Source organism: Dendrobates tinctorius, unplaced genomic scaffold (assembly GCF_039654945.1).
Source record: "Dendrobates tinctorius isolate UK_male_01 unplaced genomic scaffold, ASM3965494v1 ptg000303l, whole genome shotgun sequence".
NCBI lineage: Eukaryota > Metazoa > Chordata > Amphibia > Anura > Dendrobatidae > Dendrobates > Dendrobates tinctorius.
Genome location: NW_027361970.1, coordinates 3,938,987 through 3,955,075, shown reverse-complemented (window position 1 = coordinate 3,955,075; position 16,089 = coordinate 3,938,987). Strand labels below are relative to the sequence as shown.

The 16,089-nt window shown below is 47.0% G+C and overlaps 1 protein-coding gene across 3 annotated transcripts in view; it reads left to right on the top strand.

Moving 5' to 3' along the window:
* The window catches only part of POU2F3 (POU class 2 homeobox 3), a 297,141-nt gene that overhangs the window by 241,267 nt on the left and 39,785 nt on the right, over positions 1-16,089 (top strand). For all 3 annotated transcript variants that reach the window (XM_073560731.1, XM_073560733.1, XM_073560732.1), the window contains exon 8: positions 367-508. In XM_073560731.1, coding sequence (XP_073416832.1) covers positions 367-508 — 142 coding nt within the window. The remainder of the gene's footprint in view (positions 1-366; positions 509-16,089) is intronic.

Below are 16,089 nucleotides of genomic sequence, written 5' to 3'. Positions count from 1 at the left end.
TATTCTCCTCTCTTATGGACGAATCAAGATACCCGGAGGAAGTGAGAGAATAGCCGCAGCTCTCACTTCCTCTGGTTGTCAATTACATCCATGGGAAAGGAGAATGAAGCCAGCGTTGATTAGCAACAAGGATTGCGTGACTTAACAATGTCATGTAATCCCTGGGAAAGCCAGTGCTGGCAGCAGTGGAATGGCACCAGCATCAGAGCTGAGTATAGCTGTTATTATTTTACTAGGGGGAAACATAGGGATTGAGAAGGGGTTGTGCGAGTAATGCACAAACCCTTAAAGGATACATGCTAATGGTGATGGTTAAAGCCAGCTATTACCACATTCGATGAGAATATTTTTCTTTTTTTTTCTCAGGGTGATGTTGGATTAGCGATGGGTAAACACTATGGGAATGATTTCAGCCAAACAACAATATCACGATTTGAAGCCCTTAATCTGAGTTTCAAAAACATGTGCAAGCTAAAACCTTTACTGGAGAAGTGGCTGAGTGATGCTGGTAAGGGGGATATTGATGGTTCTTAAAGCGGACCTGTCACCAGGTCAATTGCTCTTATTTTATTCACTCTGCTTTCCTGATTATTGTGTATTTTTTAATTAAAATCTGCCATACGATTACAGAGATATTTTCATTTAGTGGTAATTTTATTGCCTTTACCAATTGGGTGTGGCTCACTGGATTCTCTGGGGTGTGTCTTTAGGCTGCTCTGTATTATTACCTTATGAACCACGCCTCCAAGGTGTAAAGACGATAAAAGTTTGCACTACATTGTGTGCAGAATTATTAGGCAAATTAGTATTTTGACCATATCATAATTTTTATGCAGATTTTCCAACTCTAAGCTGTACAAACTTGAATGCTTATTGGATGAAGTAGATCAGGTGATGTGTATTTGTGTAATACATCACCCTTTATCTATATGTAAAGAATTATTACAAAGCTTGTTTTCCTTTGGCAAAATGGGCTAAAAAAGAGATTTAACTGACTCTGAAAAGTCAAACATTTTTACAAGTCTAACAGAGGGATGCACTTTTTTTGCAAATAGTCAACAAGGTAGAAAAAAACATGTTAGGAAAAAATACGCACATTAAAAAGCCCTCCTCCTCCCATCAAAATTTTTATCCTCTTAATATATTGCAGAAATCATATTATACAACACTGTGTACTTACAATTGCTCATTTTTCCTTTCTACCAAGTAAATTCTTCTCTTTTCTCTGATCTATGTAGAAACAGGAAGTCTCTGTTCCCTGCATTTATCATCCTCCTCTTCATTCCTGACCCAGATGCCTCACTTCTCCCCCTGCCGTAGACTTTTGCAGCGACTCCTGACTTGTGCAGAGAAAATCATCCTCCTGTTTCTTAGGGTATGTACAGACGATCAGGAACTGGCACCGCTGACGGCTATTGAGCACAGGTGAATCAGAACCGTGCGGAATCACTGCATCCAATAGATTGTATGGGTGAGATTTCTCCTGCAGAGACTGGCATCTCCGCAATAGAAATAAGCATGCTGAGGTCTAGAAAGCTACGCCGCATGTCTGCTCCGCGGGTGATCTGTGGGCATCTGTGAATGCATAGCGGACATGGAATTTTTCTTAAAATCCCATCCACTATGCTGTAACAACTGGACGCTGCGGGTTGAACTTTGCACAAGTACACAGCTTCCAACCAGCAGCGTTTACTGATCGTCTGCACCTACCCTTAAAAGGATTCAGCTAATCAGTTTTTAATCACGTGATGTCATTGACCTCATGGATGACAGAATAATTAGCTGTGTAGAAGACAAAAATGAGCAATTGTAAGTACACAGTGCTATAGAAGATGATGAGTGTTATATATTAAGAGCATAAAAACTTTGAAGGGAGTGCTTTTTTAACTTCCAAAGTTTTGGGAAGAATCAAATGTGGCGCGACCAGGAAGATATTCCAGAACTGCAGCTCTCTGGAGTGTAAGGTACAAAGTGTTGAGAGCTCAGAAACATAGCTGAGAAAAGGAAGGCTGAAACCGAACCATCACTGACCAAGACACAGAAGTGTAAATGTCAAGACTGGGCCAAGAAATAACTAAAAGTAGAATTTTCAAGCGTTTTATGGACTGATGAGATGAGAGTTACTTTTGAAGGACCAGATAAATGGGCCTGTGGCTGGATCAGTAATGGGCTCAGACTGTCACTTCCCCTTACATGCCAGCAAAGTGGAGCTGGGTATCACTATGGGCTGCTATTATTAAAGATAAGCTAGTTAGACCTTTTGCAGGTTGAAAATTTACTCAAAATCAACTCCTAAACCTACTGTCAGTTTTTTTCTTTGTCCAGCAATGGTACAGGAAAAAGTCTGCATCTTTCAAGAAAACCATTCCCTTCCTCACCTGACATAATTCTTATTGAGAAATTGTGGGCCCTTCTTAAATGAGAGATTTACGGTGAAGGAAAACAGTCACCTCTGGTCAGTCTCTGGGAGGCTTTGGTTGATGCTGCCCAAAAAGTTGATTGTCAGCAAATGAAGACTGACAGACTGCATGGATGGAGCTTATGATTTTTATTGAAAAGGGTAAAAAGAAGGGTGGCTATATTAGTCACTGGTCTGCCTAAAATCCCGGCAACATGTCCGTTTTTGATCCAAGCGTCTGTGGGTCTGAGCGTCAAGTCTATGGTTCCCTGTAAAACTCGATGTCATCCGAGGAGTGAGATTTGATTTTCACACACTTTCAGGAATGGAAAGTGGAGAACCTTTTTTTTCCCACGTATAAGAAAAACTGATGACTCTCAGACCACATTCTGGTCAAAATCTGATCAAAATAATCGGTCCGTTTTTATTGCACGTGACAAAAACTGGTAAGGCCTAACAGATAAAAATAAATAACTGAGTTGGGAAAACATGTTTTTCATTTAGTTGCATTATAATTCTGCACAAATAGATTATATATTCTTCTAACAAAGGCAAACCTCACTTTTACTTTCTTACAAATTCTGGTTTCAGATTTATTGACCTTTTGGATTGGCCAACAGCTCTATAGTTGTTCAATAATAAAATGAATCATCAAAAATACAATTTTCCTAACCCTTATGCACACAGTGTAAATAAAAAGGCCATTTTCTCTGGAACCATATGGTGAATTTAAAAAAAAGTAAACAATTGAATTCTCAGGAGGGCAGTGTGAATAAAATTGTGATTTCAATGTGGAACATCTCATGTAGCTTCAGCCTAAAGATGGTCTATAATTTATAATGTATATTGCCAAATTAAAAAACACCATGTAGCTTTTACGGTACATAATTGACACCTCATCAGTGGATAATGGCTGTAATCCCTTCAGGACATATTACGTATATACAGTTGCACTCACAAGTTTACATACCCTGGCAGAATTTTTGTTTTCCTGGCCTTTTTTCAGAGAATATGAATGATAACAAAAAAAATTTTCTCCACTCATGGATAGTGGTTGGGTGAGGCCATTTATTGTCAAACTACTGTGTTTTCTCTTTTTAAATCATAATGACAACCCAAAACATCCACACGACCCTGATCAAATGTTAACATACCCCATTTCTTAATATTGTGTATTGCCCCCTCTAACATCAATGACAGCTTGAAGTCTTTTGTGGTAGTTGTGGATGAGGTTCTTTATTTTCTCATATGGTAAAGCTGCTCACTCTTCTTTTCAAAATGCCTCCAGTTCCTATAAATTCCTGGGCTGTCTAGTATGAACTGCATGAGTGAGATCTCCCCTGGACTGGCTCAATGATATTAAGGTCAGGACACTGAGATGGTCACTCCAGAAACTTCACTTTGTTCTATTGTAGCCACTGACAGGTTGACTCGGCCTTATGTTTTGGATCATTGTCATGTTGGAACATCCAAGTACGTCCCATGCGCAGCTAGCGGGCTGATGATTGCAAATTTGCCTCCAGTATTTGCTGATAACATGCTGCATTCAGCTGTAGTGATCACGTGTGACTGGACACAGCGCCTCCAGCAGGGCGAATTTATGACACACGCGATCCTGGATACAGCGCCTCCAGCAGGGCGAATTTAAACAATAATGGGACGTGCAGCCGGATACACCGCCTCCAGCTGGCGAACTTAAGAAATACACGTAGAACTGGATACCCCGCCTCCAGCTGGCGAATTTAAAGAATAAGGGAAAACACAGGGAACAATTACAGTGGTGGGCCCTGCGATAGGGAATGGGGGACGTGGAGACCTCCTCAGCTCCCCTGAGCCAGAGTCCCTACACTCCTAACATTCCCTATACAGGCTCCTCACCTGTCGCCGCACGCGTGCCTAAATACCCTAGCTCGCCCTAAACCCTCACTAGGGAATAGGTCGGTGCGGAGACTAATCCCACCACTGCACTAGAACACACATAAGGAAAGTCACAAACAGAGGAAACAGAAAACTTAGCTCTCTCTGTGCTAAAGCTCCAGCACAGAGTCCAGCGACAGACTGCAGCCTTCCTCCTGAATAGCTGCCAAGAACTCCCTTCTGTGACTCCTTCCACACCAGGACTCAGATTGAGCTGAGCACTCTCTTCAGCTCCTTCCACCACCAAGGTTGGTTGCAAATGAACAACTCTCACCAATGATGATTGCATACCCTGAGCACACCTTTATAGGGTGTCACACCTGATCCATAATTAAGTGAACATTAACCTAAACCTAAGGTGCCACCGGGGGCTATCACGACACACTTTGGAACCAAAGGAAAAAAAGTTCACTTAATGCATTTAATACCGCCAAATCCAACACTGGATCATGACATCAGCTTTCCTTCAACTTTGACCATGTTTCTGTGCTTTGTAGCTCACACATCCCCAAAACATCAGTGAGCCTTCTTCGTGCTTTACAGTAGGAATGGTCTTCCTTTCATCATATGCCTTGTTGACTTCTTTCCAAATGTAACGTTTATGATTGTGGCCAAAAAGTTCAATTTTGGTCTCATCACTCCATATTACCTTGTTCCAGAATATTTGAGGCTTGTCTCTGTGCTGTTTTGCATATCGTAGCCGAGATACTTTGCGGCATTTGTGCAGTAATGGCTTTCTTCTGGCGACTCGACCATGCAGCCCATTTTTCTTCAAGTGCCTCCCTATTGTGCATCTTAAAACAGCCACACCACTAGTTTTCAGAGAGTCCAGTATTTAAGCTGATGTTATTTGTGGGTTTTTCTTTGCATCCCAAACAATTTTCCTGGCAGTTGTGGAGGAAATGTTTGTTGGTCTACCTAACCGTGGTTTTGTTTTTACAGAGCCCCTGATTTTCCATTTGTTAATTACAATTTGAACATTGTTGACTGGCATTATCAATTCCCTAGATATCTTTTTGTATCCATTTCCTGTTTTATACAGTTCAATTACCTTTTCCTGTAGATCCTTTGACAATTCTTTTGCTTTCCCCATGACTCACAATCCAGAAATGTCAGTGGCTGGATGAAATATGCAAGAGTCTGTATGGATCCCAGAAATTCACTCAGCTTTTTTTCACACACACTGATTAGTAGCAAACAAGTCACAGATGAGGATGTTACCTTTACCTTTACCTTTTACCTGCCAGTCAAACTGTCATGATCTCAGTGCGGGTTTGACTCGCACACGTGGGGTTAATGTTTGGAACCAGTGCTGATGACTGGCATTTCTGGGGTTAAAGGTTGTGATCCTGATGCAGGCTTACCTGCACACCTGGGGCTATGATTGTGGCCTCTCCCTGGTTCTGGGGAGGCTTCTTATAGCTTCAGGATGCTCCCATCCCTGTCAGTTATACTCTTGCCCTTGGCATTGTGTGGTGACCCCTGAGTGTGTTTGTGCTGTGTTCTGGTTACTTGATTCTCTGTGTATGACTCGGTCTGTTCCCTGGATATCGCTTTGGATTCTGCCTGGTACCTTCTATGTCTGTTTGGTTTTGATCTCTGCTTGGCCCTGATTATCCGCTCTGTCTCATCCCTGGTACTGTACTGTGATCCTGTGTATGACCTTTGGCTTTGTCTGACCTCCCGTCTGTTTGTCCCTCCTGTACTCCGTTTGCCCGTACTGTTGTGACCTCCGTTTTGCCTGACTCTGAGTTGTACTGTCATATCTGAAAGCAGGACGCTAAGCCACGCCCCTTGTAGTCACATGACCATAGGTCCCCGTGCAAGCTTGTTCATTGTCAGTGTCCGCAGGTCCCATGCCTCCTTACTTTCCAGCGCTGACTGGACCCTGACACTATTAGCTTGTAGCACGCATTGTCACCTCTGCTGCCCTGCTCCCCAGGTAACTCTTAGCACTGCTTCTGTACTCAGGACACGCGCACTGGCTCTATGAGCAAGTGTAGTGCGGTGTCTCTGACATTATAACTGACCATTTCAGTTTTTTTTGGTTTTTTTTCTGAAGAAAAAAAAAAAAAAAGTGTGTTATCCTCATGGATCCCATACAAGCCTTGGCTGATCAGGTCAAGCACCTGACCCAAATGTTCCATAAGCTCAATGTGGAACAACACACGATGGCCCAGACCCAGCAACAGTTGGTGGTTACTGTGCAGGGGGCTGTCGATGCAGGGGCTTCTGGTTCTGGGGGTAGGGATGTGTCATTAGCGTCCCCCGAATCTCCGGTCAAATTACCAGACCTTTTCTCAGGGGATAAAAAGGAGTTCAGGTCTTTCAGAGAAGGATGCAAGCTTTTTTTTTCTCTAAGGCCCCGCTCCTCCGGGGATGAGTTCCAGAGGGTGGGGGTCATTATTTCCCTACTTCGGGGGGGCTCCGCAAGCATGGGCTTTCTCTCTGTCTTCCTCTGCTCCTGAACGTATGTCAGTGAACGCATTCTTTGAGGCCCTCGGGCACATTTATGATGAACCTGACCGAGTGCGATTGGCAGAGGACATGTTGATGAGTGTCTGTCAGGGGAAACACTCAGCTGAGTGGTTTTGTTCTGAGTTCCGCCGCTGGGCGGCAGAGGTCTCTTGGAGCGACGCCGCACTCCGAGGACTCTTTCGCAGAGGCTTGTCCGAGCGGCTGCAGGATGCCTTGGCGTTACATCCCCCACCTAACTCTCTCGAGGACGCCATGACCCAGGCCGTCCGGATGGACCGCAGGCTGCGGGCCAGAGGGGTGATGCAGGTGGATACTCCATTATTCCCCAGTGGAAAAGAGACTGCCCCTGAGCCCATGGATGTAGGCGCCCCCTCTCCCTGAAGGATACTGTCATGATCCAGTGTTGGATCTGGCGGTATTAAATGCATTAAGTGAACTTTTTTTCCTTTGGTTCCAAAGTGTGTCGTGATAGTCCCCGGTGGCCATTAGAATTATCACACGTGGTGTCGTTCATTCTAAGTTGCCCGGTGGTGGGGAATGGTATCGCACCTTAGGTTTAGGTTAATGTTCACTTAATTATGGATCAGGTGTGACACCCTATAAAGGTGTGCTCAGGGTATGCAATCATTGTTGGTGATAGTAGTTCATTTGCAACCAACCTTGGTGGTGGAAGGAGCTGAAGAGATTGCTCAGCTCAATCTGAGTCCTGGTGTGGAAGGAGTCACAGACGGGAGTTCTTGGCAGCGCTGACTGAACTTGGTGGCAGCTATTCAGGAGGAAGGCTGCAGTCGGTTGCTGTACTCTGTGCTGGAGCATTCGCACAGAGAGAGCTAAGTTCTATTTCCCCTGTTTGTGACTTTCCTTATGTGTGATCTAGTGCAGTGGTGGGATTAGTTTCCGCACCGGCCAATGCCCTAGCGAGGGACTAGGTTCAGGGCGAGTCAGGGCATAAGGTTCGCGTGCGGCGACAGGTTCGGAGCATGTATAGGGAATGTAAGGAGTGCAGGGACGCTGCCTCAGGGGAGCTCAGGAGGTCTCCATGTCCCTATTCCCTATTACAGGGCCCACCACTGTAATTGTTCCTGTGTTTCCCCTTATTATTTAAATTCGCCAGCTGGAGGCGGGGTATCCAGTTTTACGTGTACTTTTTAAATTCGCCAGCTGGAGGCGGTGTATCCGGCTGCACGTCCCGGTATTATTTAAATTCGCCCCGCTGGAGGCGCTGTATCCAGGGTCACGTGTGTCATAAATTCGCCCTGCTGGAGGCGCTATGTCCAGTCCCACGTTGACCGTTACAGATACGGAGAGGAAACGCCGAAAGGACATGCAGTTATGCTTTTACTGCGGTAAAACGGGACATTGGAAAAGGGAGTGCCCGAATTGCCCGTCTTCAAACCCGGTCGGCGGGAAACGACTAGGTCTGGGTAGTCAACGGGGAGGCTGCTCAGACCCTCAGGTACCATTTTCCTCGTTTTCTAAAGTAGTACTGCCTGTGGAACTGTTTGTGGATGGTAGTTCTTTTTCCTCTACAGCCTTCGTGGACTGCGGATCATCTATTAATCTTATTGACTCCCAATTGGTCACACACTGCAAGATAGGGACAGTTAGGCTCAAGGTTCCGATCAAGGTGATGGCCATTGACTCATCTCCCCTCACTAAGGAGGGAATTCGCTTTATGTCTGATGTGTTTTCGCTCAGAGTGGGCGCTACTCATGTGGAAAACATAAGTTGTTTTGTGCTGGACAATCTACCTGCAGGGTTGGTGTTGGGCATGCCCTGGTTACAACACCATAACCCAGTTATTAACTGGAAAACGGGGGAGATTGTACAATGGGGGTTTAATGATTTTGAGTTGTATGATAAATCCGCACTGCTGGTTGAACCTGTTAAATCTGTGTCTGTATCATCTGTCGAGCTGAAAGGTATTCCGGAATGCCTGAAGGACTTCGAAGATGTATTCTCCGAAAGCGAGGCCGAGACGTTACCGCCACATAGACCCTTTGACTGCGCTATTGAGCTGGTCCCGGGGGCTAAATTACCCAAAGCCCGTCTGTTTAATTTGTCCGGTCCTGAGCGCTTGGCTATGAAGGAGTACATTACTGAAAGTCTGCGCAAAGGACACATACGTCCTTCAGTCTCACCTGTGGCGGCAGGTTTCTTTTTTGTAAAGAAAAAAGATGGCGGGTTACGTCCCTGTCTCGACTTCCGGGAGCTTAATCAAATTACTGTACGGAATACGTACCCCCTTCCGTTGATTCCCGATTTATGTAACCAACTATCAGGGGCAAAGTGGTTTTCTAAACTGGACCTTCGGGGGGCATATAATTTGATAAGGGTCCGTGAGGGGAATGAATGGAAAACCGCGTTCCTCACGACCGAGGGACTATTTGAAAATTTAGTCATGCCGTTTGGTCTTACCAACGCCCCTGCCATATTTCAGAATTTCATCAACGTGGTATTCTCGGATTTCATTGGTCGTTTTGTCGTTATCTACTTAGATGATATTTTGATATATTCCCCCGACAAGTATTCTCATTTGGAACATGTACGAACTGTGCTCCAAAGGCTGAGAGAAAATCATTTGTATGCCAAATTGGAAAAATGTGTATTCTGTGTACAAGAGTTGTCCTTTTTGGGGTTAATTGTATCCAGTGAGGGTTTTCGCATGGACCCCAAGAAGGTGCAGGCCATTGCGGATTGGGTGCAACCCCGAGATCTTAAGGGTCTTCAGCGCTTCTTGGGGTTCGCCAATTATTACCGCAAATTTATCCGGGGGTTTTCGCAAGTGGTCAAACCTCTCACGGATCTAACATGCAAAGGTGCGGATGTGAGAAATTGGTTCTCGCTCGCAAAAGAGGCCTTTGCGACGCTGAAAAAATGTTTTATGTCTGCTCCTGTGTTAGTGCAGCCAGATCCGTCCAAACCATTCGTCGTGGAAGTGGACGCCTCTGAGGTGGGGGTGGGGGCGGTGTTGTCCCAAGGGCCTGCCACTCTAACCAACCTCAGGCCATGTGCTTTCTTTTCCAAGAAGTTCTCTGCTGCGGAAAGAAATTACGACGTAGGCAATAGAGAGCTTCTTGCGGTCAAATTGGCATTTGAAGAATGGAGGCACTTTTTGGAGGGGGCCAGTCACCCGGTTACGGTGATCACGGATCACAAAAATTTGTCGTACATTGAATCTGCTAAAAGACTATCGCCCAGACAAGCCCGTTGGTCACTTTTTTTTTCCCGTTTTCAGTTTACGATTACATTTCGTCCAGGGTCTAAGAATGTCAAGGCTGACGCCTTATCACGCAGTTTTCAGCCGGTGTCGCCCCCTGAGCCACCGTCCTCCATTCTTCACCATGGGGTTGTGATAGCAGAGGTCTCATCTGGTATAAGTTTTTCGCGGACAGGAAACGAACACCTGGTCCCACGTTTCAGGTTGGAGAGAAAGTTTGGCTCTCCACGCGAAACATTAAGTTAAAGATTCCGTCAGCCAAGTTAGGACCCAAATTCATTGGCCCGTACTAGATTGCGGAAAAAATCAATCCAGTGGCGTATAGGCTGTGCCTTCCACCCTCTTTCAAGATCCCTAACGTCTTCCATAAATCTCTACTGAAACCTTTTGAAGCAGTCCGGGGAGACTCAGAGTCTGCTGCTTCTCCTGTTTTGGTCGAGGGGCAGGTGGAGTATGAGGTTGGTCATATCGTAGATTCCAGGTTGGTACGGCGGTCGGTACAGTACCTGGTTCATTGGAAGGGGTATGGACCGGAGGACAGGTCCTGGGTACCGGCCCGGTTGATGCATGCTGATCGCCTGGTATGGGCTTTCCATGCTAAGTACCCGGGCAAGCCTGGGGGTCCAGAAGCCCCCCGTTGAGAGGGGGGTACTGTCATGATCTCAGTGTGGGTTTGACTCGCACACGTGGGGTTAATGTTTGGAACCAGTGCTGATGACTGGCATTTCTGGAGTTAAAGGTTGTGATCCTGATGCAGGCTTACCTGCACACCTGGGGCTATGATTGTGGCCTCTCCCTGGTTCTGGGGAGGCTTCTTATAGCTTCAGGACGCTCCCATCCCTGTCAGTTATACTCTTGCCCTTGGCATTGTGTGGTGACCCCTGAGTGTGTTTGTGCTGTGTTCTGGTTACTTGATTCTCTGTGTATGACTCGGTCTGTTCCCTGGATATCGCTTTGGATTCTGCCTGGTACCTTCTATGTCTGTTTGGTTTTGATCTCTGCTTGGCCCTGATTATCCGCTCTGTCTCATCCCTGGTACTGTACTGTGATCCTGTGTATGACCTTTGGCTTTGTCTGACCTCCCGTCTGTTTGTCCCTCCTGTACTCCGTTTGCCCATACTGTTGTGACCTCCGTTTTGCCTGACTCTGAGTTGTACTGTCATATCTGAAAGCAGGACGCTAAGCCACGCCCCCTTGCAGTCACATGACCATAGGTCCCCGTGCAAGCTTGTTCATTGTCAGTGTCCGCAGGTCCCGTGCCTCCTTACTTTCCAGCGCTGACTGGACCCTGACACTATTAGCTTGTAGCACGCATTGTCACCTCTGCTGCCCTGCTCCCCAGGGCACTGCTTCTGTACTCAGGACACGCGCACTGGCTCTATGAGCAAGTGTAGTGTGGTGTCTCTGACACAAACCCAGTTGTGTCAACTTCTGTGCATGCTATCAGGCCAAAATCACCAGGGTATGTAAACTTTTGACCAGGGTCATTTGGATGTTTTGAGTTGTGATTATGATTTAAAAAGAGAAAACACAGTAGTTCGACAATAAATGGTTTCACCCTACCACTAACCATGAGTGGAGAAAAAGTTTTGGTGTTATCATTCATATTCTCAGAAAAAAGGCCAAGAAAGCAAAAATTCTGCCGGGGTATGTAAACTTTTGAGCATAACTGTATACATCATATGTTGTGTCTCCTCCTTTGATGCGGGCTCCAATGCTGAACCCACATTTTTCAGACACATGACAGTCGATTTCACCAACATGACCGCTGAAGGCAGGAAGGGAGACTGTGGAGATGCGGGGCTGCCGATGCAGAGACCGCGCCAGGGGAGGTAAGTATAGCGATATTCACCTGTCCGGGGTGTCCATCGCTGCTCACCGCTGTCTGCTGCATGCTCTGTGACGTTTAGACAGCAGGGGGAGCGGTGATGTGGTTAGTGCGCACCGTGCCCTCTGCTGCCTGAACGTCACTGACAGACGACAGGGCAAACAGTGGTGAGCAGCGATGGCCCCCAGACAGGTGAGGTCCTGAGCAGGAGAGGTGAGTATGGCATTTTTTTTTGCAGCAGCATATGGGTCATAATATATGGAGCATTTTATGGGGGCAGCCTATGGGGGCATATTCAATGGAGCAGCATATGGGGGCATATCCTATGGAGCAGCATATGGGGGCATATCCTATGGAGCAGCATATGGGGGCATTTTCTATGGAGCAGCATATGGGGCATATCCTATGGTGCAGCATATGGGGGCATATCCTATGGAGCAGCATATGAGGGCATATTCTATGGAGCAGCATATGAGGGCATATTCTATGGAGCAGCATATGGGGGCATATCTTATGGGGCAGCATATGGGGGCATAGTCTATGGGGCAGCATATGGGGGCATAGTCTATGGGGCAGCATATGGGGGCATTTTCTATGGAGCAGCATATGGGGGCATATTCTATGGGGCAGCATATGGGGGCATATTGTATGAGGCAGCATATGGGCGCATAATCTATGGAACATCTTATGGGGCATAATCTATGGAGCATTTTATGGGCACATAGTCTATGGAACATCTTATGGGGCATAATCTATGGAGCATTTTATGGGGGCATAATCTATGGAGCATTTTATGGGGGCATAATCTATGGAGCATCTTATGGGGGCATAATCTATGGAGCATCTTATGGGGCATAATCTATGGAGCATTTTATGGGGGAATAATCTATGGAGCATCTTTTGGAGCATCTTATGGGGGCATAATCTTTTTTGAGCATCTTATGGAGCCATAACCTTTATGGAGCATTATATGGGGCATATTATTCTATGGAGCATCTTGTGGGGGCATTGTTAACCTTTGTCCAGCATTATATGGGGCGTATTTTGTATGGAGCATCTTATGGGGCCCATCATGAACTGTACAGACCACTATATGGGGCTCCTGATTCAATATGGATATTCAAAAACATTTAACCTACTGATTTCTCAATTAATTTTACTTTTATTAGCATCTATTTTTATCTTTGAAATTTACCAGTAGCTGCTGCATTTTCCACCCTAGGCTTATACATGAGTCAATAACTTTTCCCAGTTTTTTGTGGCAAAATTAGGGGGGTCGGCTTATACACGGGTCGGCTTATACACGAGTATATACGGTAAGTTTATTTGTGTTGCCGCAACATTGCCATAAAATGCAATAACGGGAGATCAAAATATCTAATCTACACCAAAATTGTATCGATAAAAACGTCAGCTCGGCACGCAAAAAATAAGCCCTCACCCAGCCCCAGATCCCCAAAAATATGGAGATGCTACAGGTCTCGGAAAATAGCTCCATTTTTTCTTAACAAACTATGGAATTTTTTGTCACCACTTAAATAAAAATGATTCTAGACGTGTTTCGTATATTGTAAAACCAATGGTGTCCTTCAAAAGTACCACTCAGATGGCCATATTGACAGAAAAATAAAAAAAAAGTTATGGCTATGGGAAGAAGAGTGAAAAATGAAACCGGGAAAATGGAAAATGGAAAATGGCACAGGGGTGAAGGGGTTAAATTAATACTAGTTCACCAATAACTCAGCTGCTGTCTTTTTTTTTTACTTCTTTAATATTACTTAAGATGGCATGCATTGGAGCCATTGACACTCTGCCATGACAATGCATAGGAGTGGGGTGGGAGATGAGATGACAGTAGATGTCCCCTCACGTCATTTAATTTCTTAGATGCTGTGTGTAACAACCCTGCTTGCATCTCTGCATGGCCTCCCATCCCCCACTCACCAACTTGCTCACTGCTCTAAAGCCCCCGTTACACACTGCGATATCGCTAGCAATATCGCTGTAAAGTCACCGATTTTGTGACGTTGCAGCGATATTGCTAGCGATATCGCTGCATGTGATACTTACCTCCGACCGGCTCCCCCGCTGGTTATCGCTGATCGCGCGAGAAGCTCCTGGATCATTCCTCGTCGTCAGCTTCCTGCGGCGCTTCCTGCTGTGACGGCGAGCGATGCGTGGAGCCGGGCGGGAGGACGCAGGATCGCCGCATCTGACAGGTAAGTAGCGATCCCCGTCCCCAGCGATGTCGCTGGTGAGATCTGCCTGTGTGGCAGCTCACTAGCAACCACCTAGCGATGCACCATATATCCTGACCGCGTCATATCGCTAGTCGGGATCGCTGGTGAGTCGCTAGGTGTAACGGTACCCTAAGCCATGCTGTGACTTCTGTCTGCTGCCAGCCCTATGCTCTGTGCTCTGTTCTTCTGCTCTCCTGCATGCTTCCGGGCTGTGTGTGTGTATAGGGGGGTGGCACCATAACTCTCTGGTTCTTATGCAGTCAGGGTGCACCTTCTTCTCTGGAGAAATACTCATAGCCTTGCTTAGTATTCTCTGTCTGCCCACCAGGAGGCTCTGTCCTAGCTTTGTCTTATACCTAACCTTCCGCCCTCCAGAAGGCAGCATTCCTGGACCCTGGACCTTGCCTCGTGCTGTCTCCCTGTCTGAACACTGTCCTACCTTTGTCTCCCTGTCTGTGGCTTCTTTCCTTGCTGTGTCTTTCCTTGTGTGCTCTCTGTCTGTGCTCTGCACCCTTGCAGGCTCTGTCTGTGCTCTGCACCCTTGCAAGCCCTGTCTGTGCTCTGCACCCTTGCAAGCCCTGTCTGTGCTCTGCACCCTTGCAAGCCATGTCTGTGCTCTGCACCCTTACAAGCCCTGTCTGTGCTCTGCACCCTTGCAAGCCCTGTCTGTGCTCTGCACCCTTGCAAGCCCTGTCTGTGCTCTGCACCCTTGCAAGCCCAGTCTGTGCTCTGCACCCTTGCAAGCCCAGTCTGTGCTCTGCACCCTTGCAAGCCCAGTATGTGCGCTGCACCCTTTCAAGCCCTGTCTGTGCGCTGCACCCTTTCAAGCCCTGTCTGTGCTCTGCACTCCTGCTGCTTTGCCTACTCCGCACTCCTGCGGCTCCGCCTCCTCCGCACTCCTGCCTGTATCCGTACCTGCACCTCCTGTGTGAACAGGTCCAAGCCTGTTCTGTCATACATCACTCCAGCCTGCCCTGTGTCTCAAGCCATGCCCGCCTGCCCTGTGTCTCAAGCCGTGCCCGCCTGCCCTGTGTCTCAAGCCATGCCCGCCTGCCCTGTGTCTCAAGCCATGCCTGCCTGCTTGCCCTGTGTCTAAGCCGTGCCTGCCTGCCCTGTGTCTCAAGCTGTGCCTGCCTGCTTGCCCTGTGTCTCAGCCATGCCTGCTTGCCCTGTGTCTCAGCCGTGCCTGCTTGCCCTGTGTCTCAGCTGTGCCTGCCTGGGTACCAGCAGTGCCTAGCTACCTATCAGTGGCTCCTGTCCAAGTGACTTGTCCCCGAGTGGGATCAGCAGCCACAGCCTGATGCCACCCTGGAGTGGCACCCGGCAGCTACCTGCCACACAAGCCTGACCTCACCATCAGCGGCTCCAGCGAAGACCGAGGTAGCTGTCATAGTCACACCCCTTCTAGGGTAGTCTGGTTTGTAGCACAGTGGGGCCACAACCCCCCGGCTCGCGCCAACCTGCCAAGGTGCGAGCGTGACACTGTTTGTAATTGACAGTTGTGTAAGGTTCAGCCCAGACCATAGTTGTGGCCGAGGACTCCAGGGCAACGGAGTCCTGGCATCCCCTCACATAGACATGACAGTTTTTTGTCAGCATACCTGTCACTTTCTCCAGCTTTCCCTCAGGGCTTTCTGTTAAGCGTTGCACATTCTCCTCAGACGATGTGCAACAAACAGAGTCACAGTCCTGTTCAATACTTGAACAATCAACTTTACTGTTTCCTTTACACAGCGCACACATATTCACTCCAGCATCAGCATCAGGGTTGGCAATAGACATTTTCTCCTCTGTCCCTGTCTTTCCCTCTCTCCCATTAAGCTCGCTTCCGGGACGGACCGTGCTCTCCGGTCTTTCAGCATCAACTCTGCTCAATCTTATTCCAGTAGGGAACTCTCTTAATCATTTAGCCCCGGTCTCAAGAATATCCACAGATTAAATAAGTCGCCACATTCTGAATGACCTGCCCGTACTGCTTAGTCTTCTTGCAACTGCAGACCCACTAATT